This window comes from Eretmochelys imbricata, chromosome 7 (assembly GCF_965152235.1).
Source record: "Eretmochelys imbricata isolate rEreImb1 chromosome 7, rEreImb1.hap1, whole genome shotgun sequence".
In the NCBI taxonomy this organism is placed as follows: domain Eukaryota; kingdom Metazoa; phylum Chordata; order Testudines; family Cheloniidae; genus Eretmochelys; species Eretmochelys imbricata.
Genome location: NC_135578.1, coordinates 38,907,058 through 38,932,864, shown reverse-complemented (window position 1 = coordinate 38,932,864; position 25,807 = coordinate 38,907,058). Strand labels below are relative to the sequence as shown.

The following is a 25,807-nucleotide window of genomic DNA, read 5'->3' as shown; positions in this document are numbered from 1 at the left end:
TGTTTTCCAGACTAAACAAACCCAATTTTTTCAATCTTCCCTCATAGGTCATGTTTTCTAGACCTTTAATCATTTTTTGTTGCTTTTCTCTGGACTTTCTCCAATTTGTCCACATCTTTCCTGAAATGTGGTTCCCAGAACTGGACACAATACTCCAGTTGAGACCTAATCAGTGCAGAGTAAAGCAGAAGAATTACTTCTCATGCCTTGCTTACAATACTACTGCTAATACATCCCTGAATGATGTTTGCTTTTTTTTGTAACAGTGTTACAGTGTTGACTCACATTTAGCTTGTGATCCACTATGATCCCCAGATCCCTTTCCGCAGTACTCCTTCCCTAGACAGTCATTTCCCATTTTGTATGTGTGCAACTGATTGTTCCTTCTAAGGCCTGGTCTACAGTACGTGGTTATTTCGGAATTAGCTGAGTTACTTCAAAATAAAACTGATTTGGTCCACACGACCAAACCAGTTTTTTCAGTTTAAAGGGCTCTTTAATTTGATTTCTGTACTCCACCTCGGCAAGTGGAGTAGCGCTAAAATCAAGATCGCAGTTCCGGGTTACAGGTACTGTGGATGCAATTCAACGTTATTGGCCTCCGGGAGCTATCCCAGAATGCCCCCTTGTGACCGCTCTGGACAACACTCTCAACTCTGATGCATTAGCCAGGTAGGCAGTAAAAGCCCCAGGAACTTTTGAATTTCCAGTTTGGTCACCATCAGCACAGGTGACCATCAGCACAGTCCACCATCACAGACGATCATGCAGAGTCCACCATCACAAGAGACCACACAGTCCCGATTCGCAGACGAGCTCCAGCATGGTCCAAACGGGAGGCACTGGATCTCATTGCATGTTGGAGAGACGAATCTGTTATGGCAGAACTACGTTCCAAAAAAAGAAACGCAAATACGTTTGGTAAAGTCTCCAGTGCCATGACGGAAAGAGACGCAGAGCAGTGTCGTACAAAAATCAAGGAGCTCAGGCAAGTGTACCAAAAAGCCAGGGAGGCAAATGGACGCTCTGGATCAGCCACATACATGCCGCTTCTACTGTGAGCTGCATGCAATTATGGGAGGTGACGCCACCACTACCCCATCACTGTCCGTGGACACCTGCAAGGAGGGAGTAGCATGGAGCGAGGAGGATGAATTTTTGGAGGACGAAGAAGAGGAGGAGGAGGACAGTACACAGGCAGCAAGTAGGGAATCTGTTTTCCCCCCTAGCCAGGAACTATTCTTAATGCTGGAGCCAATAGCCTCCCCCCACTCCCAAGACATGCTCCCGGACCATGACCCTGGAGAAGGCACTTCTGGTGAGTGAGAGCTTGATCGGAGCCACGTGATGGGGGGAAACCCAGCCGCGCTGGGCTGTTTGCGTTTAGTTTAATGGGCTCACCCCTGCTCAGAGTCCCATCGGAGCCATGCAGTGTGTGTGGGGCGGTGGGGAGGGAGGGTGTTGTGTGATGCGATCATCCCAGAGAGCCCGCAGGCCCTCCTTTTATATGGCAAACCCACCAGGCATTGCTTGCTATGGGAAAGGGGGCCCAGCAGATTGAAAGCATTGAAATGAATGTGGAAGAAACAGAACCCCACGTGCCCCTAGGGCTTACAGTGGTTGCCTGCAAGCTGAATTCTGTTGCGCGGCCACATGTGATGGCTTACTCACACCAAAGTGGCAGGCACTTCAGTATAAGAGGAAAAATGAGACCTTGTACAGAAAGAACATGTGCTGTGTACTATGAATTGGCTGTTTCACTGAGAAAGTGTCCCTTTTGTTCTCTAAAATGTATGTTTTAAAATACTACCCTCCCTTTTTCTTCTCCCGCAGCAGGTGCAAATGTTTCAACATGGCCCCTATGTACTCCTGTCCCAGAGGCTGGTTCAGATTAGAAGGCGGAAAAAACAAATTTGGGATGACATGTTTGCCGAGCTCATGCAGTCCTCCCGCACTGATAGGGCCCAACTGAATGCGTGGAGGCAAACAGTTACAGAGTCGCATAAAGCGTTGCATGAATACGAAGAGAGGAGGAATGTGCGTGATGAGAGCAGGCAGGATGCTATGGTCAAGCTCAAGGGGGAGCAAACTGACATGCTCCGCTGTATGGTGGCTCTAATGCGGGAAAGGCAGTAAGACCACAGACTGCAGCTGCAGCCCCTGAATAACCACCCTCTCTCCTCCCCAAGTTCCATAGCCTCCTCACCCAGACGCCCAAGAACACGTCGGGGTGGGAGGCTATGGGGATCCCCACAGTCAACCCCAGAGGATTGCACAAGCAGCAGAAAACTGACATATCCTAAATTTTGATTTGGTTTCTGGACTTGTGCTTCCCTCCTCCTCCACCCCCCAACCCAATACCCACCCACCCACCCCCGTCTAGCTTCTGATTTCTCTCAATGTTTTGTGCAACAAATAATAAAGAACGTTTTTTAAACAATTGTGACTTTATTTCCTTTCATATGTATAGGGGGCAGGTAACTTTAAGAGAAACAAACAGAACTGTCACACTGTACCCTGGCCAGTCCTGAAACTGGCTTTCAAAGATTCACTGACTTGCAGCGTGCCCTGCTGCGCTCTTCTAAGCGCCCTCTTTTCTGGCTGTGCGAAACTGGCTGCTAGGCGAGTTACCTCAACCTTCCACCCCTCCATAAATGTCTCCCCCTTACTCTCACAGATATTGTGGAGCACACAACAAGCAGCAATTACAATTGGAATATTGGTTGTGCTGAGATCTAAGCGAGTCAGTAAACTGCGCCAGCGCGCTTTCAAATGTCCAAAAGCACATTCTACCACCATTCTGTACTTGCTCAGCCTATAGTTGAACTGCTCCTTACTACTCTCTAGGGTGCCTCTGTACGGCTTCATGAGCCATGGCATTAAGGGGTAGGTTGGGTCCCCAGGGATAACTATTGGCATTTCAACATCCCCAACAGTAATTTTCTGGTCTGGGAACTAAGTTCCTTCCTGCAGCTGTTCAAACAGCCCAGAGTTCCTGACGATGCGAGCATCATGTACCTTTCCCGGCCATCCCACGTTGACGTTGGTGAAACATCCCTTGTGACTCACCAGTGCTTGCAGCACCATGGAAAGGTACCCCTTGTGGTTTATGTACTGGCTGCCCCGGTGTTCCGGGGCTAAGATAGGGATATATGCATTCCGTCTATCGCCCCGCTGCAGTTAGGGAACCCCAGCGCATTAAAGCCATCCACAATAGTCCGCACATTTCCTGAAGTCACTACCCTTGATAGCAGCTGGCCAATGATTGCATTGGCTACTTGCAGCACAGCAGCCCCCACAGTAGATTTGCGCACTCGAAACTGATTCCCGACTGACCGGTAGCTGTCGGGCATTGCAAGCTTCTACAGGGCTTTGGCCACTCGCTTCTCAACTGTGAGGGCTGCTCTCATTTTGGTGTCTGCGCTTCAGGGCAGGGGACAGCAAGTCACAAAGTTCCATGAAAGTGGCCCTACACATACAAAAGTTTCTCAGCCACTGGGAATCATCCCATACCTGCAACACTGTGTGATCCCACCAGTCTGTGCTTGTTTCCCAGGCCCAGAAACCTTGTTCCATGGCATGAATCTGCGCCAGCACCACCATGATCTCCCAATCGCCACATGTTGTGCTTCTAGGAACGTCTGTGTCCATGTCCTCATCACTATTGTAATCGCGCGGTCATTGCTTTCTTGCTTGGTTTTGCAGGTACTGCACATACTACTGGATAATGTGCAAGGTATTTACAATGTCAAAATTGCAGCGGAGATCTGACTGGGCTCCATGGCTATGGCGTCTGCATGGGTAATCCTGGAAAAAGGGCACGAAATGTAGGAGAGCAGAGTGGCAGTGGAAGAAGTGCTGTTTGGTTCACGGTAGCCGAAAAAAGGCAGGAAATGGTTGTCTTCTGTAGCTTTCACAGAGGCGGGAGCCCAGGACAGACAACATGGAGAAGCTCGGAAGCGCGGCAATAGCGGGGGACCAGAGTTGGCAGCGGAAGCTGTGCTGCTCGATTCACGATGGCTGAGCAGAGTTGGCAGCGGAAGTGTTTGATGAGGAAGAGAAAGAGTGGATAGTAGAGAGGAAATGAGAAGTGGATTCATAGTAGCAGGAAAGCAGCGGTGCACCGTCTGCTGAAAGCAGTATGGCGTCTGTACGCCAAAAAGGTGCGAAACGATTGTCTGCCATAGCTTTCACAAAGGGAGGGGCAACTGACGACACCCAGAAACACCCATGAGAATATTTTTGCCCCATAATGCACTGGGAGCTTAACCCAGAATTCCAGTGGGTGGCGGGAACTATGGGATAGCTACCCACAGTGCACCGCTCCGACATTCGATGCTAGCCTTGGTACTATGGACGCACTGCGCCGAATTCACGCACTTTAGTGGGGACATAGAAGACCAAATGTATAAAATAGCTTCCAAAAATTCGAATAGAATAATTTTGAAATAATTTCATACTGTAGACGTTCCCTAAGTGGAGTACTTTGAATTTCTCCTTATTGAATTTCATCTTATTTACTTCAGACCATTTCTCTAGTTTGTCCAGATCACTTTGAATTTTAGTCCTATCCTCCAAAGCACTTGAAACCTCTCCCAGCTTGGTATTGTCCGCAGACTTTATAAGTGTACTCTCTATGCCATTATCTAAATCATTGATGAAGATATTAAACAGAACTGGACCCAGAACTGATACCTGTGGGAACCCACTCGTTATGCCCTTCCAGCATGACTGTGAACCACTGATAACTACTCTCTGGGAACGGTTTTCCAGCCAGTTATGCACTCACCTTATAGTAGTTCCATCTAGGTTGCATTTCCCTAGTTTGTTTATGAGAATGTTATGCGAGACAGTACCAAAAGCTTTACTAAAGTTAAGATATACCACGTCTACCGCTTCCCTCTCATCCACAAGACTTGTAGAAGAGTGCTCTAGTAGCGATGTCTGTCTAGGGTTGATATTATAGATTTTCAAGACACTGACATTGTAATGTCATGTTTGCCTTCCTAACCTAAATATATCATCGTAGGATCATGTGAAGCCATCAATATGTTCACAGGAAAGAGTGTATGTATAACAGAATTGAGTTTCAACTCTAGAAAAATAAAGTTTAAGATCAATTTATAGCAAAAGGAGATTTGGTCATAATAGCATAACATTTGTATGCAATTTAAATGGGTTCTGTTATAGTTTAACAGATCCCAAAATAATATACCCTAAGCTCATAGTTTTATGAATTAACATACCTTATTTTATTAATATTCATATTTTATCAACAGACCTTTTTTTAAAAAGTACATTTAATTGGAACTTTCATAATGATCACATTACAAAGAAGCATTACAACAACATACAAAAAAATTCCTCCACTTCCAGGTCATCCATCGAAAACCAATACTGTGCACTGAAAATGTCAGTGCAATCATGCAAGCTGCTCATTTGCAAGTGCACATAATGCAAACATAAGTATTCATGCATAGCTATCCTGGCAAATATAAAAGGGCATAGAAGCATACTTGAAATAAAGCAGGTAATAAATAATACAGAACTATGGCTGCTGAAGGAATGATACTGGGCCCAGGAGGGAAGCAGCAGCAGGAAAGGTTCAAATCTGAGTTGAGTCACAATTCCTGGGAACTTTGGAGATGGGCATTTGGCTAGGATCTAATGTTGTCTGGGTTTAGGAGGGTAGAAGTTAACAGAACTTGGGAGAGGGAAATTAGGCTGGTGCTGTATTTCACTGAGGGCAAGAGGAAGCAGCAGGGGGACAAAGATTGTACCAGGGATTTGACATGTGTAACTACTTGTTTATAGCTTCCAAGTTGTTAGTAGTAACAAAAGAAAATACACATGATTTAAAAACTGATTTAACCCTTGAGAGTATCCTTTTATTAATATCAGAGGGGTAGCTGTGTTAGTCTGGATCTGTAAAAGCGGCAGAGTCCTGTGGCACCTTATAAACTAACAGACATATTGCCACAGGACTCTTTGCCACTTTTATTAATACTTTGTCACTTGAGCCTGTATTACCTTTTTCCACTTCCTTGACATTTGATTATCCAGAAGTAGTGTACATCCTTCAAATTTTAACTGTGGGCAAGGACCAATATGTTATGTTATCATCTGCTTTGTATTTGAGATGCTTCTAACTTTTCAGGATAATGCTAATTTTTCAGTTTATGGCAAGTGGACTGTGTGTTGCTTTTACATACCATGAATATAATTTGGCCTATATCTTTAAAGAGATGTCATATAAACTTTGTATTGTGGTTCCAACAAAGTAAATTAATAACAACACATATTGGATAATGATGATAACTCTGCAGACAACATGTCTGAAAGCAGTTCAAGTTTATAAATTGACTTCTATATGCAGTGTTTCACGAAGAGCCAGATGCAAGAAACTGCTGCACATCTGCTTGTTTTTAATAGACTTTTGGAATGGAGAATAGTCATTAAAATATATATATGTATATTCAAAGAGTAGTTTGAAAAGGTATTGCAGTATATGCTAGATAATGTTAAGAAAGGCACATCTCAAATGGAAGGCTATTTCCCAATTCTCTTCGTATACATTGTGAGCACTTAGCTAATAGTGTTGTTTTGCTTTCTAAGGAGTGAATTTTGAAAAGATCATTATGTAAGAAAGGAATACTTGTACATTTGTAAGCAGTTGTCTTCTTACTCAGATTAACTTCTCACACAGACCTATGCACTGAAGAGAAAACACAAAACCCCTGGTATGATGGAATACATCTCTGGAGTATTAATAACAGTTTCTCCAGATTTCCTACTAGAACATATAGTGCTATTAACGTCTCAGTGTTTAAATGTGTATGGCTTGATTTAAGAAAAAGCTTAATTCTTCATTCTGTTGTATCCATTTATTTGTCCGTCCTTCAGATTAATGCTGTTAAGAGATTATTGATGTCAGCATTCAGAGATTTCCATTTCAGTTCATCTCCAAAAGTACCACCTCCAGAACTGTTTAACTCTTTGATTTTTGCACCAGCTTTCCTCCTCTTTAATATAAAATATTTTTTATTCTTTCATAATTGTCTGTAATACTTGGAAACCTAAGTATGCAGTAGCTACTTGTGCTGCTAAATGAACATCTAACAATAAGATTTGAGTCAATCTCCCAGGCTCCTTAGCCAATTAAACTTATAGTGCGGTCAGCTGAAAACTATTAGATTCCCCTGGGGCAGTTTGCCGGAAGTTCTAGAGTACAGTATGGGAAAGCCCTGTAGACATGTTTTGCTGCATCTCTAATGATGAATGCTGACAGTTTGTGCAAGTTCCCACAATTTCTGCTACAGCAATGCAAGGCCTGTTTGTGCTCCTAGGCTTTTGAGGAGGGGTTGGATTAGAAAAGAATGAAGTTATTGAAGAGGGGTAAGAGGTGATTTTGGTTTATTTTAAGTGGTTGGGCAAGAAGGACTTCTTTTCTGAGTTGTACATTTTTTTAATAGTACATATACTAGGAGCATTGAATGGATGCTTCATTTAAAATAAAACAAAATATAATCACTCACATTGAGTCTCACTTAGTTGAATCTATTTAGTGATTATTAAAGAGTACTAGCTGCAGCACTTCCAGCTTCTTTTGCAATCCAGGGAGAATGAGCTACTTCAGGTTTAGGGGAAGCTACCTACCTTCTGAAGCAGAGTGAATGTGATTCATAGGAGTTAACAGTACAGTTTCCAGTTGTTTCACCACAAAAACATTGAAAAGTGGAATATGAACAGTACATAACAGGATAATTTTTTACTAAACATTTCAGCTTTGCGTCATTCTCTTGTTTCTTATCCAAAAGTGCTTAGCATTTTACTTAAGATGTGGTGATTGGGAGGACTTTTCAAAATGGACAGGAAAAAAATATGTGAGAGAAATGGTATATGCTATGTATGTATATCAGATATAGGAAGAAATATAGTAATTTTCTGTAGTATGTGATTAAAAAGTCATATCATTAGGAAATTAAAAATCCTATGTAAAATAGAACTCTTGTCAAAGGAATGACATGTACACTCTGTTGCGATGGCTAAAAATCTGGTCCCAGTTGCACACGACATACAAAACAGAACAAATAAAGTGTAATGGAGGTTTCCACCAGGTTCTACAGAATCTGCAAAATTTTCCTGCATGATTTTAAAGGAGAATACAACTTTTTTTATTGGCATTTCTTGTATGGGTAGTTCTGAAATGAAAGATTCTCTGCAATGGTATGAAAATGTTTGTAATACTGTCAATGCTTCTCCTCATCCCTACCCCACTGTGATTTTCTTCATTAGCCACTGCACAATAATTGTATGGGTGTGCAAAAAGCTTGCCCTTTATTTCATAGACTATATGTAGCAATGAATAATAGTAAACCTTTTACATGTTATCTTTATATCCTTTTCTGTCTGTTTACTTCACAGGTCCTTGACCAGTATGAAAGAGAGGGGTTTAATTTCCTTGCAAAAGTTTTTAATTCCTCACATTCCTTCTTAGAAGATCTAACAGGTCTGACTTTATTACATCAGGAAACTCAAGATGCTGAGGTAAGAAAATACACTTCAGACTTTAGAGACTAAACACATAATGGCAAAAGGTACCTCATCCTTAATATTCAGCTTTATAAACATGGGAGCAAATGATTCACTGTTAGAATTCATCAGTGACATTTTGTTCACAAAATCATTTGTGCGTGTCACACTGTGCAGTGAGATAACAATATAACATCTTAGGGTTACAGGGTCATAAATACCCTTGCAAGAGTGAGATAACCAGTTCTTCTAAGATCACAAGACCTATAGTACAATATATATGTTCACAGCCAATTAGACTTCTGTTAGAGGAAAAATAACCACATTTCTCCTTGAGTTTTTGGGGAAGTTAATTGTAAGAAAAAGTAGCTGCCTAGTGAGTAGTGTCAATGTGTGATCCTTCCTAAAGAAATCAGTTGTCTCTTAAGTCAATCAAAAGTTAAGTTCTATTTTGTTATGGGGGTTGTGGAAAATATGCCACTACTATCATAGTGACCAAGAAAAAATGAGACACTTTTTGGCTTATGGGAAAATGCAGTGGATAAAGATCTATAAAATTTTGACTGTGTGCCACTTAAAATCAGACAGATAAAAGTTCTGAACAGTGTGTTGTTTTGATGATTGGTGACCCTTTTGATGCCTATAAATGTCTATACTGTTGTACATCTATAATTAATCTTGCAGTATGGTATAGTAATACCACATGAATGTTTTTAAGGTTGGCTGTAAGAAGTGATTATTCAGTTATTGTAGCCTGTATAAAAGGTTTTAGCTGTTTTTTCAGCTGGAAATGGCTCATCAGTTTTGCTTAACAAGTTTGCTGGGATAATGATGACTTGGCTCTTGGTCTTATGTTTTAACCTTTTGAAATAATTGCAGCAGATGCTGGAGACAAGAAACCATGTAATACCTGATGGTTTATTAAATCAGATTGTTAACCCCCCAGAAATCATTACTTGCAATGATAGGATCCAACAAAGCGAAACAAGCACCGTACAGTTTTTCAGATGCTACTTATTAGCACAATAGTGGTGATGCCTTGGTCTAATTGCCATACATCAGTAATTTTTTCAGTTTGCTTAGAAGACTGTGTGGCTCTAATGACATCATTAAAGGGAATAGTATTTGAATTGATTTAGAATGTATCCTTTCACATTTATTAGTCCATGAGTATCGTCTGCAAGTTTCAGAATGTATTCAGGTGTTTCCACTTGTCAGTTTGTGGATATTCTATAATCTGCAAAATTATATAGAGTGATACAGATTACTATGAAGTTGAGGCAGTTTACAACTTCATACATCTATAACTATAATTTTCACTTAAATTGGGAGATTATTATAAAAGCAGAAAGTATCTGATTAAAAATGTGTGGGCAGCAGAGTAGATTAAATGCATAAACATTTAATAATATGGAGCATAACATGAACTGTAACTCACAGATTTTAAAAACTGGTTTTTGTTATTGCATTTCAGAGTAATTACGTAATATCAATATTTTCTGGCATAAAGAACTAATAGCTTCTTCCAGCAGAATGATTAATCCAAAAACTGTGATAGTATATTAAATTGTATGCAATAATTAAAGTAGTATTAATTTTTTATTTCAGTTAGTGAACTTTAAAAAGTCTCCTCAGTGCCTAATGTTGGCATGAATTATATAAACAGACCCTTTTCATGAAAGGAAAAATAAAAAAAAACAGATTTTTAAAAATGTTATTTGTGTGTGTTTCTCTTCTGAGCAAAAAGAGTGACTCAGCATAGGCCACACCTTTAATTCTTATTCTGGACTGTTGTCTGGCGTATTGAATTTTTAAAAAATTCTCTTACAGGTGAGACTTTTTTAAAGTGCTATTTTACATTCATTGTTTCTATTTATGACATGATACTATCAGATACAGAGCTCAGTTTAACCCTATTAATCTCATGAAGAACCATGACTGAATCCTGTTTTCCATATTGTCCTCATATTTGCGCTAGAAATCTTGCTGTTCAGAATGGAAGAATCTTAGCATTATGGTTTTGCCCATACGTCAGTACAGATATCATTTATTCATGGGGAGCCAGTGTGATCTCAATGAACAATCCATTGCACTGCAGTAATTCCCATTGCTTACTGATTAGGGCCCAGATTCTGCAAAGACTTATACATGTGCTTAACTTTGACATCACTGGAATTACAGTATGGAAAGTTAAATTTATTAAGCCTAGATTTCCATAAGCTCCATTTTATATAGTAGGTGCATTGAGGTTGCTGGCATGAAAATTAGTTTATGATGTAAAAGCGTTGCAGATGTTACAATCAGCTCAAGTACCACAGTACTGTACATGCAAATAAACTTTTCCTGATTACTTCCCGCTCCTTTTGAGAGACAACAGAAATTCTTGGATAAAATTAGAATTGCTAAACTTTGGAATAAATAAGATCTCCTGTATTTTATGAGAACCTCTGTGGCTTGTGGTGGTCAAAACTGTGTTTCTGTTACCCCAATGAAATCAGAATGTTCATGAAAAAGAGGGTCCAACAGGCTGAAAATTAGAACTTAGAGCCTGTTTACCTGGAGAAATAACTGCTAACACCTTTCTTTGATTTGTAATTCCTCCTGTATTATAATGCTCTCTTTGTTGCATTTTTGCCACTGCTGACACTTTCATGATAATAAGAAAGGATCTTTTTTCAGAGTACAAGGTTTTGTAAAAATTGCTTTACAGAATGTGCACAACTGAGTTTGTGTTACTATTTCTGTTAATGTTTTTTACCCTTAATGACCCGCCTGTGGAAACTGTTTGTCTGAGGTCAGTTTACTTGAACAACAAGGCTGATATAACTTGTTCTGGGGAGCATTGCCTGATGATTTATGAGGCTCACTGAGGGGCATGGTTATTGCTGAGCTACCTTTTGGGGAGACTGTGCTATCCTAATCTTCATATGTGTTTGCATGATTATTACATGTAAATATTATTTTTAGATTGACTCCAGGTAGTCTTATATTTGATATGACTGTATACAAGACAAGACTAAATGAAAAATTTTGTATATTGTAAGATATGTGTGTTAGGGTTTTTTCCTGTGAGTTACAGAACTTAATTTACATAAATATCTTCTCACTCGTAACTATACATATATGATTGCTCCTGTTACAGGGCTGCTTATCTTCCAGGACTCATTAGACTTCTCATGGAAGTTTTGTTAGATACTATATGGTACTGGAGACCATAAAAATCAGCTTTTAATAACTAAAAAGATTTTCCTTCCTTCCTTGGTAAAGTTAGTCCATTGCCACAGTTGCAATTGAGGATTAATGTATAAACAAGTTTGAAATCTTAATAGGAAATAGTTTTTGAGTTTTATGAATGGACGAAAAATATTGTAATAATTTTCAAACTATGGATAAACAACCACTTTTTTTTCCAAAGTCTCAACAGCTGATCAGCTGTTGTGATCTGTACAGGATGTCATGTTTGTCTTTCTCCCAGAGGATAGAAGTGACTTCATCTGTACAAAGTGCAAACTGGTCTCCATATTGGAAAAGAAGGTTAAAGGACTAGAGACACAAGTATCAACCTTGCGTTACATCAGAGAAAATGAAGACTTTCTGGACAGAAGTCAGCGTTTGGTTCTGGAGGCACAACATGTTGAAGAATCAGAGAGGGCAGCGCAGAATGCGGAATAAAATTGGCAGCATGTGACCTCCAGAAGGAGAATGAGGAGAACCCATGTACCCCTTATGCAGACAGTGGTAAGAAACCATTTTCAGGCGCTCTGCACAGGTAGTACTGCAGCTAATGATTTGGAAGAGCCATCTGAGGGAAAGGATCAAAAGGAGACCCCATCGACCAGAAGGCATGAGATGCATTGTCCTAGGGATGCGTGTTCCACAACCACCACTCCCAAGAGGAGGAGATGGGTGGTGGTGGTCGGGGACTCCCTCCTAAAGGGGACAGAGTCATCCATCTGCCGACCAGACTGAGAGACTTGAGAAGTGTGCTGCTTGCCTGGAGCTAGAATTCAGGATATGATGGAGCGTCTACCGAGACTGATCAAGCCCTCGGACTGCTACCCCTTCCTACTTCTCTATATGGGCACCAGTGACACTGCCAAGAATGACCTTGAGTGGGTCACTGCAGACTACGTGGCTCTGGGAAGAAAGATAAAAGATTTGGAGGTGCAAGTTGTGTTCTCATCCATCTTCCCTGTTGAAGGAAAAGGCCCAGGTAGGGACCATTGAATTGTGGCGGTAAATGCATGGTTACGCAGATGGAGTTGGAGAGAGGGCTTTGGATTCCTCAATCGTGAAGAAGGATTGCTAGAAAGAGATAGGATCCACCTAATGAAGAGAGGGAAGAGTATCTTCGCAGGCAGGCTTCCTAACCTAGTGAGGAGAGCTTTAAACTAGGTTCGCCGGGGGACAGTGACCTAAATCCTGAGGTAAGTGGGGAATTGGGATACCGGGAGGAAACGCAAGGAAGAGGGTGCAACGGGCAGGGGGCCTCCTGATTCATACTGAGAAAGCAGGGCAATTGGCTAGCTATCTTAGGTGCATGTATATGAATGCAAGAACCCTGGGAAACAAGCAGGAAGAATTGGAAGTCCTGGCACAGTCAAAGAACTGATGTGATTGGAATAACAGAGACTTGCTAGGGTAGCTCACATGACTGTAGCACTGTCATGGATGGGTAGAAACTGTTCAGGAAGGACAGGCAGGGGAGGAAAGGTGGATGAGTTGCACTGTATGTAAGAGAGTGGTATGATTGCTCAGAACTGCAGTACGAAACTAGAGAAAAGCCTGTTGAGTCTCTTTGGGTTAAGATTAGAAGTGAGAGCAACAAGGGTGATGTCGTGGTGGGCGTGTCCTATAGACCACTGGACCAGGAGGATGAGGTAGACGAGGCTTTCTTCAGACAATTAACTGAAGTTTCCAGAACACAGGCCCTGGTTCTAATGGGGGACTTCAGTCACCCTGACATCTGCTGGGAGAGCAATACAGCAGTGCACAGACAATCCAGTAGGTTTTTGGAGAGTGTTGGGGACAACTTCCTGGTGCAACTACCTGGAGGAATCAACCAGGGGCCATTCTCCTCTTGACCTGCTGCTTACGAACAGGGAAGAATTGGTAGGGGAAGTAGAAGTGGGTGGCAGCCTGGGCAGCAGTTGAGTTCAGGATCCTCACAAAAGGAGGGAAGGAGAGTAGCGAAATATGGACCCTGGACTTCAGAAAAGCAGACATTGACTCCCATATAGAACTGATGGGCAGGATCCCCTGGGAGGCTAATATGAGGGGAAAAGGAGTCCAGGAAAGCTGGTTGTATTTTAAAGAAGCCTTATTCAGGACTCAGGAACAGACCATCCCGATGTGCAGAAAGAATAGCAAATATGGCAGGCGACCATCTTGGCTAAACAGTGAAATCTCTGGTGAGCTTAAACACAAAAAGGAAGCTTACAAGAAGTGGAAACTTGGACAGATGATTAGGGAGGAGTATAAAAATATTGCTCAAGCATGCAGGGGTGTAATGAGGAAGACCAAAACACAACAGGAGTTGCTGCTAGCAAGGGATGTGAACAGTCACAAGAAGGGTTTCTACAGGTATGTTAGCAACAAGAAAAAGGTCAGGGAAGGTGTGGGACCTTTAATGAATGGGGGAGGCAACATAGTGACAGATGATGTGGAAAAAGCTGAAGTACTCAATGCTTTCTTTGCCTTGGTCTTCACAGACAAGGTCAGCTCCCACACTGCTGTCCTGGGCAACACAGTATGGGGAGGAGGTGAGCAGCCCTCAGTGGTGAAAGAACAGGTTAAGGACTGTTTAGAAAAGCTGGACATGCACAAGTCCATGGGTCCAGATCTAATGTATCCGAGGGTGCTGAGGGAATTGGCTGGTGTGATTGTAGAGCCATTGGTCATTATCTTTGAAAATTCGTGGTGATCGGGGGAGGTCCCGGACGATTGGAAAAAGTGCCCATCTTTAAAAAAGGGAAGGGAAAGAGGAGAACCCGGGGAACTACAGACCGGTCAGCCTCACCTCAGTCCCTGGAAAAATCATGGAGCAGGTCCTCAAGGAAACCATTTTGAAGCTCTTGAGGAGAGGAAGGTGATCAGGAACAGTCAACATGATGAGATAACTGGCTCTGTGGATATGGGGAAAGCAGTGGATGTGATATATCTTGACTTTAGCAAAGCTTTTGATACAGTCTCCCACAGTATTCTTGCCAGCAAGTTTAAAAAGTATGGATTGGATGAATGGACTATAAAGTGGATAGCAAGCTGGCTAGATTGTTGGGCCCAACGGGTAGTGATCAACAGCTCGATGTCTGTTTGGCAGCTGGTATCAAGCAGAGTGTCCAAGGGGTTGGTCCTGGGGCCGGTTTTGTTCAACATCTTTATTAATGATCTGGATGATGGGATGGATTGCACCTTCAGCAAGTTCACTGATGACACTAAACTGGGGGGAGAGGTAGATACGCTGGAGGGTAGGGATAGGGTCTGGAGTGACCTAAAGAAATTGGAGGGTTGGGCCAAAAGAAATCTGATGAGGTTCAACAAGGACAAGTGCAGAGTCCTGCACTTAGGACGAAAGAATCCCGTGCACTGCTACAGGTTGGAGACTGACTGTCTGAGCAACAGTTCTGCAGAAAATGACCTGGGGATTACAGTGGATGAGAAGCTGGATGAGTCAGCAGTGTGCCCTTGTTGCCAAGAAGGCTAACAGCATATTGGATTGCATTAGTAGGAGCATTGCTAGCAGATCGATGGAAGTGATTATTTCCCTCTATTTGACACTGGTGAGGCCACATCTGGAGTATTGTGTCCGGTTTTGAGCCCCCACTACAGAAAGGATGTGGACAAATTAGAGAGAGTCCACCACAGGGCAACAAAAATTATTAGGGGACTGGGGCACATGATTTAGCCTTCAACTACCTGAAGGGGGTTTCCAAAGAGGATGGAGCTCGGCTGTTCTCAGTGGTGGCAGCTGACAGAACAAGGAGCAAAGGTCTCAAATTGCAGTGGGGAGCGGTTTAGGTTGGGTATTAGAAAACACTATTTCACTAGGAGGGTGGTGCAGCCCTGGAATGGGTTACTTAGGGAGGTGGTGGAATCTCCATCCTTAAAGGTTTTTAAGGCCTGACTTGACAAAGCTGTGGCTGAGATGATTTAGTTGGTGTTGGACCTGCTTTGAGCAGGGGGTTGGACTGGATGACCTCCTAAGGTCTCTTCCAACCCTAATCTTCTATGATTCTATTATACATAATGTGAAAACAGCTTGTCCAGTTAGCCTCAAACTTTCTACTGAAAAAAACCCTTATCTGGGCAGAGAGGTAAGCAACAGAGGTTTTATGCAAAAAAACAACCATGTATGAATATAAAGTTAGTCTCATGAGTGGATCTGTCACAATCAGATTTGTAATGTAAAATGTCTTCCAGCCTTAACTATGTAGCCACTTTTGTGACTCAGTGATATGATTTCATATGCAGAATAACCACAGCTGTCAAATTATATATTGATGACATCCTGTAATATTAGCAGGCCCTCATCTAATAAAATATATCCAGTCACGTTCTGTTTAAGGCCCTGATTCAGGAAAGGCATTTGATCACATACTTAAATTTAAGCCCATGCTTGTGTCCCTTAAGCACATGCTTAAGTGCTTTCACTGCATAGGAATGGACTTAAAATCACATGCCCTAGTGCTTTCCTGATTCAATACCTAAATGTAGCTTAAATAAGTTGCTTCTTAAAGGTTTAACACATTTTTATGTACCCAGAGAAATTTTGCGTCTTAACATGCAAAAGAAACAGGCAAGCGGTTGATTTTCTTCAATCAGTGTATGTTCCATTTAAGAAATATATATCCATTACATCAGTTATACTCAGACCTCAGTGGTTCAGGAGCCAAATTAGTGATCAGCATTTCTCAAAAGAACCACAGTAGTGTGAATTCATTTTTCATTTCCTATAATACTATAGATTCAATTTAAACACTATGATGGGAAATATTTAGTGTGTGTATGTGTGTATAATTAATATATATATATGTGTGTGTGTGTGTGTGTGTGTGTGTGTATATATATATATATATACATATATATATATATATATATATAAATTCTCACAGCAAAATGACTGACCAAATATTATTATTTCATTAATTTCAATTGGTGAATAACATAGTAAAATCATCCTGATTGGTTAATAACTTAGATTGTTTAATAATTAAATCACAGTGTTTTAATATCCATGTGATGTAAAGAGCTGCAGGAGACACATTAAAGAGCCACTTGCAGCTTGCAAGCCTTAATCCGAGTATCGCTGCATTATGTGAAGCATTTCAGATGACATTTAGTTTTATGAATGCATTAGAATCATAGAATCATTGAATATCAGAGTTGGAAGGGACCTCTGGAGGTCATCTAGTCCAACCGGTTGCCCAGAGCAGGACCAATCCCCAACTAAATCATCCTAGCCAGGGCTTTGTGAAGCCTGACCTTAAAAACTTCTAAGGAAGGAGATTCCACCATCTCCCTAGGTAACGCATTCCAGTGTTTCACCACCCTCCTAGTGAAAAAGTTTTTCCTAATATCCAACCTAAATCTTCCCCACTGCAACTTGAGACCATTACTCCTTGTCCTGTCATCTGCTATCACTGAGAGTAGTCTAGATCCATCCTCTTTGGATCCACCTTTCAGGTAGTTAAAAGCAGCTATCAAATCCCCCCTCATTCTTCTCTTCCGTAGACTAAACAATCCCAGTTCCCTCAGCCTCTCCTCATAAGTCATGTGTTCTAGACCCCTAATCATTTTTGTTGCCCTTCACTGGACTCTCTCCAATTTTTCCACATCCTTCTTGTAGTGTGGGGCCCAAAACTGGACACAGTACTCCAGATGAGGCCTCACCAATGTCGAATAGAGGGGAACGATCACGCCCCTCGATCTGCTGGAAATGCCCCTACTTATACACCCCAAAATGCTATTGACCTTCTTGGCAACAAGGGCACACTTTTGACTCATATCCAGCTTCTCATCCACTTTCACCCCTAGGTCCTTCTCTGCAGAACTGCTGCCTAGCCATTTGGTCCCTAGTCTGTAGCGGTGCATTGGAATCTTCCATGCTAAGTGCAGGACTCTGCACTTGTCCTTGTTGAACCTCATCAGATTTCTTTTGGCCCAATCCTCCAATTTGTCTAGGTCTCTCTGTATCCTATCCCTACCCTCCAGCGTATCTACCTCTCCTCCCAGTTTAGTGTCATCTGCAAACTTGCTGAGGGTGCAATCCACACCATCCTCCAGATCATTAATGAAGATATTGAACAAAACCGGCCCCAGGACCGACCCTTGGGGCATTCCACTAGATACCGGCTGCCAACTAGACATGGAGCCATTGATCACTACCCGTTGAGCCCGACAATCTAGCCAGCTTTCTATCCACCTAATAGTCCATTCATCCAGTTCATACTACTTTAACTTGCTGGCAAGAATACTGTGGGAGACCGTGTGAAAAGCTTTGCTAAAGTCAAGGAACAACTCGTCCACTGCTTTCCCTTCATCCACAGAACCAGTTATCTCATCATAGAAGGCAATTAGATTAGTCAGGCATGACTTTCCCTTGGTGAATCCATGCTGACTGTTCACTTTTCTCTCCTCTAAGTGCTTCAGAATTGATTCCTTGAGGACTTGCTCCATGATTGTTCCAGGGACTGAGGTGAGGCTGACTGGCCTGTAGTTCCCAGGATCCTCCTCCTTCCCTTTTTTAAAGATTGGCACTACATTAACCTTTTTCCAGTCTTCCGGGACTTCCCCCGATCGCCATGAGTTTTCAAAGATAATGGCCATTACCTTCCCTACACATTGTATATAGCTATGTGTAGATCTGCTTTTATTCTTACTGTAGAGTGTAAGTGCAGTAAAGCATGCAAGATTTCTGTATTTACTGGATAGGTAGTTTGCAATGTGTATTAATATTATCCATCAGTCCTGTAATATTTGAGTGTTAACAATACCATTTTATAAATGTTGTTATTCATCTTTTTAAAACTACAAATATAAAATATAACATTAATAACTCAAAAAACCCGAGGAGTGCTTGTGGCACCTTAGAGACTAACAAATGTATTTGGGCATAAGCTTTCGTGGGCTAAAATGCACTTCATCGGATGCATGCAGTGGAAAATACAGGAGGAAGATATATATGCACAGAGAACATGAAAAAATGGGTGTTGCCATAACAACTGTAATGAGACTAATCAATTAAGGCTATTAGCAGGAGAAAAAAAACTTTTGTAGTGATAATCAGGATGGCCCATTTCAAACAGTTGACAAGAAGGTGTGAGTAACAGTAGCGGAAAAATTAGCATGGGGAAATAGTTTTCACTTTGTGTAATGACTCAGTATATGATAGGAGCAGGAATTTGAATTGCACTAAACTGGTAAATAAATTTTACTCCACTTTGGAACAGAATTTGTCATCCAAAGTATTAGCTTTAATATTTTAGACCACAAAACATTTCCCTCTCTAATAACATAAAATACATAGGAAAAGTATTATAGCCATCTGATATGACTTCATTGGAATGGCAATTTACTGCTTGGCAAAGTAAATAATACAATTAACACATGTTTCTGCTGGGTCTTTTGAAATGACACTAGGTTTCTGGCTTCTGCATCTCACATCTGGTTTTAATATGGGTCCTGTGGAACATTTTTTGTTTTTTAACAGTTAGATATTTATGTACAGCTTCATCAACAGTCCAGATGACACACATAGCTTTAGAGGCCAATAGAAGCTGTGGGAAACTCCCACACCAGCACTGAGATCTTATTTCCACAGGAGACCGTTCACTTTGGGAGCAGCCCTGAAGCACTTTTTCTGTCCATTCCTAACCTGGTACTGGTCTGGGTTTGTGAGCCTTGCTCAGCATGCATCTAGTCTTTATAGGCAAAGAGGAATAGTCTGAGCAGTGTTTACTCATTATATCAAAATTGGAGGCATAGGGTCAGAGGCAAAATGAACCACTTCCAGGCTTTACCTTGGCCTGGCCCTACAATAAAAGGCTGCACATCAGAGCGCATCTCTAAAAACTGCTACTTACTTGCCATCCAGTTCAGGCATAACTGCAGTGTGTGTAATGTTTAGTTGGTTTAGAAAACTTATTGGATTTAATATATTCTAAAATAACAGTTTTCTTGATAGAAATATGACCACTAGGTAGTGCAGAGTAACCTGTATTGATGTGCTAGCATGCAGAAAGTAAAGACTGATTCTTTAATAATGTTCATGAGTGGGATTATCACACTGGAATAGAAGAATTAATAACATTTGTAGAGGGTTTTTGAGATCTTCTTGGTAGTCGCCCCCCAGCCCCAAGAGCTCACTCACATGTAGCGGCCATCTCTTTCAAAATCAGCTGCCACTGTTTGTTGAGCAAAACACTTAAGCACATGCTTAACTTTAAGCATGTACTTAAGTGCAATGTAGTCATTGGGAGTAAAGCCCATATCTAAGTGCATTGCTGGATTGGAATGGGATAACTCAAATGCTTAAAGTTAAGCATGAGTTTAAGATGTTTGCTAAATTATGTCCTACAATATCTAGGGTTGTATTAGGGCTGTTTGGAAAAACAGGAATTCCATTTAAAAAAATTTCAGAGGTTTTGAAATTAGTTTTTATTCTGCATCAAAAGAAAAACAAGTCCTTTTGAATTTTTTTGTGAAAAAAGGAGAGAGAGGAGGGCACCCACCCCAGACTAGCCAGTAATTCAGTTATGAGGGCACTCATGTGGTATGTGGGAGACCCTGGTTCAAGTCCCTTCTCTGCTTGATTTGGAGTGCCCTAACTGCCAGGCTATAGAGTCAGACTGTGTGAGTGTCTCTCCCTCTCCCCCACTTCTGGAACTGTTCCACTGTAATTAACTATTTATTGAGCCAGAGGGAGAGAGAGACCGTCTTTGCCTGACAGTTCTTCAATATTTAAATCCTCTGAATCTTTGTCAGAAGATTTTTATTGTATTGTACATTATTGTTATTTTCCTTTCAAAGCTGAATCTGGCTATAAAATTAAGTGTCAGCTGAATGTTATCTATTACTTTGTGAATGGTACTACTGCTATTATGCAGCTGAAATAAATATTTTCTAAAGCCCTCATATTGCCCAATCCTCTTCCTGTATTTTCACAGCTATTCCTTCTGTTTTCATGCACACGCGAGCATGTACACATATACACACACATTTTTGCTTGAGTTTTCATTTTTTGAAAATAATAAAATTTTACATAGGTTCACTGCATTCAGAAATCTTGCAATGAAATGCTGTTTGACTTGCTTCCATATTAAAGTTTAAAAACAATTGGAAGCCCTCCAAGTTATGTTTTTAATAGTTCTGTAATGTGCATGCCTAGATGTTGTTTGCTTATACAGTCACACTCCACTGAAGTGTTTCAAATCCTGATTAGATTGTTATTACTGCTGTCATTGGATAATGAAGTAGTCCAGAAGCTTGGTGCTCTGTAAAAGTAAGGTGTGTCCAACATTTCCAAAAATGTCAGGGTGGTAATTTGTACATTTCCCTTCAACAACGATTCATGAAATATTGACATTATTTAATTATTCCCTTGCAGTAGCAGTGCATTCTTCCTGTTGTGGTTTGCTATAAAATGACTAGAACAAAAAAGATTTATATCTACCTTTTACATATCCTCACATTGTCATATCTACAGTATTTTTGTTGCTTACATTTTTACAAGAAACTAAAATTTTTCCATTGATATAAAATACAGTCCTTATTGATTTTAAGTGTTTGCACAAAAATACTGTGAAGAATGTTATTTCTGCTGATAAAACCATTCTCTGATCCCATTTCACTGTTATATCTGACTGTCAGAACAGTAATCTAGCCAAGAGTTTTCTAGATATTAGCAAAAAGTGATGCTTGTGTGTTCCCTGTTGACTTTACAGTAGCACTCAACCAATGTAATACTTAAATACCCTTCCCAGAGCTGCAGTGATATCAACAAATAATGTTGAGCACAAATAGTCATTTTTCATGATTTGTATGAAGTGTGTGTAAACTGAAATATTTGTTGTCAATAGGGCTGTGTGAACAGCAAGGTAAATGTTTGGTAGTGTATTCAGGTGGCTAATCATTGCTGTCTGCTGCAGATTGAGAGGGTGAAGGGAGTCAAATGGTTCTGTAGAAATGCAGGTGGAAAGGGTTACTGGTGATGGAGCACACCACAGAAATCCACCATGGAAGAGCTCAAAGATAAGGCAGAATGGCAGGGCAGGGGGGAATAAGGATCCTATAAAAATGAGAAGGCCAGAGCCTGGGGTGGGATAGACAGGACAAATATTCATCAGCCAAATCGCACTAATATTTAGCAAAAAGAAAAGGAGTACTTGTGGCACCTTAGAGACTAACCAATTTATTTGAGCATGAGCTTTCGTGAGCTACAGCTCACTTCATCGGATGCTGTAGCTCACGAAAGCTCATGCTCAAATAAATTGGTTAGTCTCTAAGGTGCCACAAGTACTCCTTTTCTTTTTGCGAATACAGACTAACACGGCTGTTACTCTGAAACTAATATTTAGGGAGCAAAGTTAGTCTAGCAGCGAAAGTTGTTGACCACAACAGTGATCGCAGCTATAAAAATACCATATGCAGATAGAAAGATAAGAGACTCCACATTCCTTTGAAGTGTGAGATCTGCACCTCTTTCAAAAGCAGATCTAGGAAAAATGGAAATTAAATTTAGCCTTCCCCTGATGGCTCAAGCCATGCAATTAGCCTCTGTTCCAAGTCTGGAAAAACGGTACATCAGCCTTGGAGTACACTTAGTGCCCTGTCAACACCCACATCCTGGTCACCGAGATCCTCATGGGAGAAGAGCGCGGAAGGTACCAACAAAGCTCTAAAGAGTCGGGGTCCTGGATCTCCGAACAGAGATTCGAAGAGAAACTAGTCATTTCAGAGACCATCTGATCTGGAGATCTCAGGACCCAGCGCAAAGCTGGTCCAGTACCAGGAGTTCTTTGAAGACTTACAAGCTAGCATCTGTCCCTCACCAAGTACATGACTCACTCAAATTGTGGAGGGATCCCTCCAAACTCTGTTCTAGAGTCCTTTTTACCCAGCCTTCTATAACATTACATGCATCCCTTGTGGGACAGAGACTGCACCGAGGGACCATTGCATAATTTAGGGCAGGTGGTCTGCCTAAAAGTGCTTCCTGCATATCAGTATCCTGCAACTGAGAGAAATCAGGAATGCCTACATCCACTCTTTCTGTTAATCAGGAACGAATCTGTCAGAGTTGTGACAGACAACGTAGCCTGCATGTTCTACATCAATCATCAGGGCAGCATGAGATCTCCCTCTCTTTGTGACTAAGCAATGAAGCTTTGGAACTGGTGTGCAGCCAATCACATCCTCATCTCAGCCTCTTACCTTCCAGGCATACAAAACGCCACGGTCAACGATCTCAGCAGACACTGCTGTCAACATTATAAAAGGATTCTCATAACTGTTTTTCTGATGTGAGGGTTTCCAGAATTGGCCCTACTGCATCACCACTGCCAACAGGATGTACAAAAAATTCTGTTTGAACGGAGGACTGTTCAAAAGGAGATCCTTGTTCCCTAAGAGATCCCTTCCTCACTCCTTGGATGAAGGTAGTTCTCTATTCATACCCTCTGATACCGTTGATTTTGAGAGTGTTGAACAAGATCAAATGATAAAAAGTATGCCTGCACTTAAAATGCTACTGTGTAGATGCTCACTGCAGTAACAGAAGGTGTTCTCCCATTGCCGTAGTTAATCCACCTCCCCAAGAGTTGGTAGCTAGATTGAAGGAAGAATTCTTCTGTCAGTCTAGAGCTGTCTACATCAGGGGTTTGGTTGGCATAGCTACATCTCTCAGATGTGGATTTTTCACATCTTTGAGAGATGTAGCTATGCTGGTGTAAGTTTTCAGTGTAGACTAGCCCAAAGCTGGAGTCATTTTAGTTGTACAGAACTGGACAAGACAAATCTTGTACCCTTATCTGATCTGCCTAGCTTTCTGTCTAGCATTGAAACTTATGTCTGTTCGCTATCTGCTGCCTCAGGACTCTGGTTGGACTTTCCATCCTGAGAATTCATCCACTCTTAGCCCTGGTCTACACTGGGGTGGTGGTGGGGGGATTGATCTAAGTTACGTGAATAACGTAGCTGAAGTTGACGTACTTAGATCGACTTACCGTGGTGTCTCCACCGCGGTGAGTTGACTGCTGCCACTTCCCCGATGACTCCGCTTGCGCTCTCGCTGTGCTGGAGTACAGGAGTTGATGGGAGAGCGCTCGGGGATCGATTTATCATGTATAGACTAGACGTGATAAATTGATCCTCGCTGGATCGATCGCTGCCTGCCGATCCGGCGGGTAGTGAAGACATACCCTTAGTTTGGTTCTTTAATTGTTCTTGGGAATATAAACTTCTTGTTTGGCAGAAATACAAGTAGCATCGTTAACCAGCAGAAAGATATCTATGCAAAACATTTACTTTCAAAAATGGAAGAGATTTTGCTGCTGATGTGTCCAGCAACAGGTTTCACCTGTTCAGTCTTCCCTCTCCACTGTTCTCAATTACGTGTTGAAATTTAAAAAATCATCTGTAAAGTGTTTCTCAGTGTTTGTCCACCCTTTGATGGCAAGATTCATCAAGGGTTTCATTAGACAGCTTACCCCTGTATGGGATTTCAACCTGGTCTTTAATTATGTTATGACACCTCCTTTTGAACCACTGGCTACCTGTTCTCTACTTCATCTGTCTCTAAAGACAACTTTCTGGGTGACAATCATCTCTGCCCGAAGAGTCAGAGAAAGGGTTATAGGTGTTGTAATGACAGATTCTCCCTTGACGGTATTTTTCAGGGGAAATGTTTTAATATGATCGTACCCTAAATTTCTACTTAAAGTATCTTCTGAATTCCCTGTTTACCAGGTATTCTTCCATTTTGTTCTGCAAAGCCACACCTGAACAGGAGGGAGGCTTCTCTTCACACCTTGGATATCCCAAAGACATTAGCCTTCTACCTGGACAGAACCAAACCATTCAGAAAGTCTCTCAGACTGTTTGTTTTGTTTGATGACAGATCCAAAGGATTGACAGTCTCCACTCTGAGACTCTTAAAGGTGGATCTCTGGGTATATTATTGTGATGGGTTGGACCCCCCATCCGGGATGCCCCCAATGTTTTGAGGTCTCACTGAGCCTGCCCATTCCACCAACCTTGGCTTCCTCACTGTGTCTATGCTGCACCGGGCCCTCAAGCCTTCTCTAGCACACTCACAGGTAAGGTCACACCCAGCTGTTGACACAGACTGAAATTAGCACTGTGTGGGAAGAATTAGATCAGGGATTTACTCAGCACTCACGTGCACACCCCCTTTGGGAAGCAAACCCAAAATAATATTGTCTTGTGCTATATAGAAAAATCTGCACAGTGCAAGCTTATAAAAATCGCCCTCTTCCTCAGTGTGGAGAGAGATATGCACAGCTTTTTGCCCCCCTTCCCTCTAGATATGAATTGCACAAACTGGGTTATGTTATAAACAAGAAACAAGTTCATTAACTGCAAAAGGTAAATTTTAAGTGATTATAAGAGATAGCAAACAGTACAAAGCAGATTACTGAGCAAATAAAGCAAAACACACAAACTAAGGTTAATACACTCAAGAAACAGGTTACAAAATGTAATTTCTCACCCTAAATGTTGTTTTAAGCAGGTTGCAGAGTTTCTGTAGCTTAGAGTTCCAGTTATGTCTCTTTACAGACTGGACCCCTATTTCAGCTTGGACTCAACCCTTCATTTCCCTTCAGGTGTTTTTAGCAGTCTTCCTTCCTGGGCAGGCAATGGAGGAGAGTCCTGATTGATTTATTCCCCAACTTTAAATAGAATTTACCTAAGCCTGGAACCCTTTGATTCCAGCGGAAAAATACTACCAGTGTCCAGTACTCCGTACCAGGTGACATCATCAGATGACCCTGCAGTGTCAAAGCAACATCCCAGGAAGTTCCTCATCAGGAAGGTGGGAGATTAGTATCTTCAGAGTTCTATTGTCCTTCTTAAATGGCTCATTCAGAATGATTGCTTGCTGTCTGGTGGGTGTTCCCTGAAGTACACACGTAGTTGTAATTGTTACATAGTCAATATTCTTAACTTCAGATACAGAAATGATACATGCATACAAATTGGATAATCACATTCAGCAAATCAAAACCTTTGCACTGATGCCTCACATGGCCCATTTTGC

The 25,807-nt window shown here is 41.5% G+C and overlaps 1 protein-coding gene across 5 annotated transcripts in view; it reads left to right on the top strand.

Moving 5' to 3' along the window:
* Window positions 1–25,807, top strand: part of ATG7 (autophagy related 7) — a 263,868-nt gene that overhangs the window by 116,597 nt on the left and 121,464 nt on the right. For all 5 annotated transcript variants that reach the window (XM_077822265.1, XM_077822266.1, XM_077822270.1 and 2 more), the window contains one exon: window positions 8,425–8,547. In XM_077822265.1, the coding sequence (XP_077678391.1) occupies window positions 8,425–8,547 (123 nt within the window). The remainder of the gene's footprint in view (window positions 1–8,424; window positions 8,548–25,807) is intronic.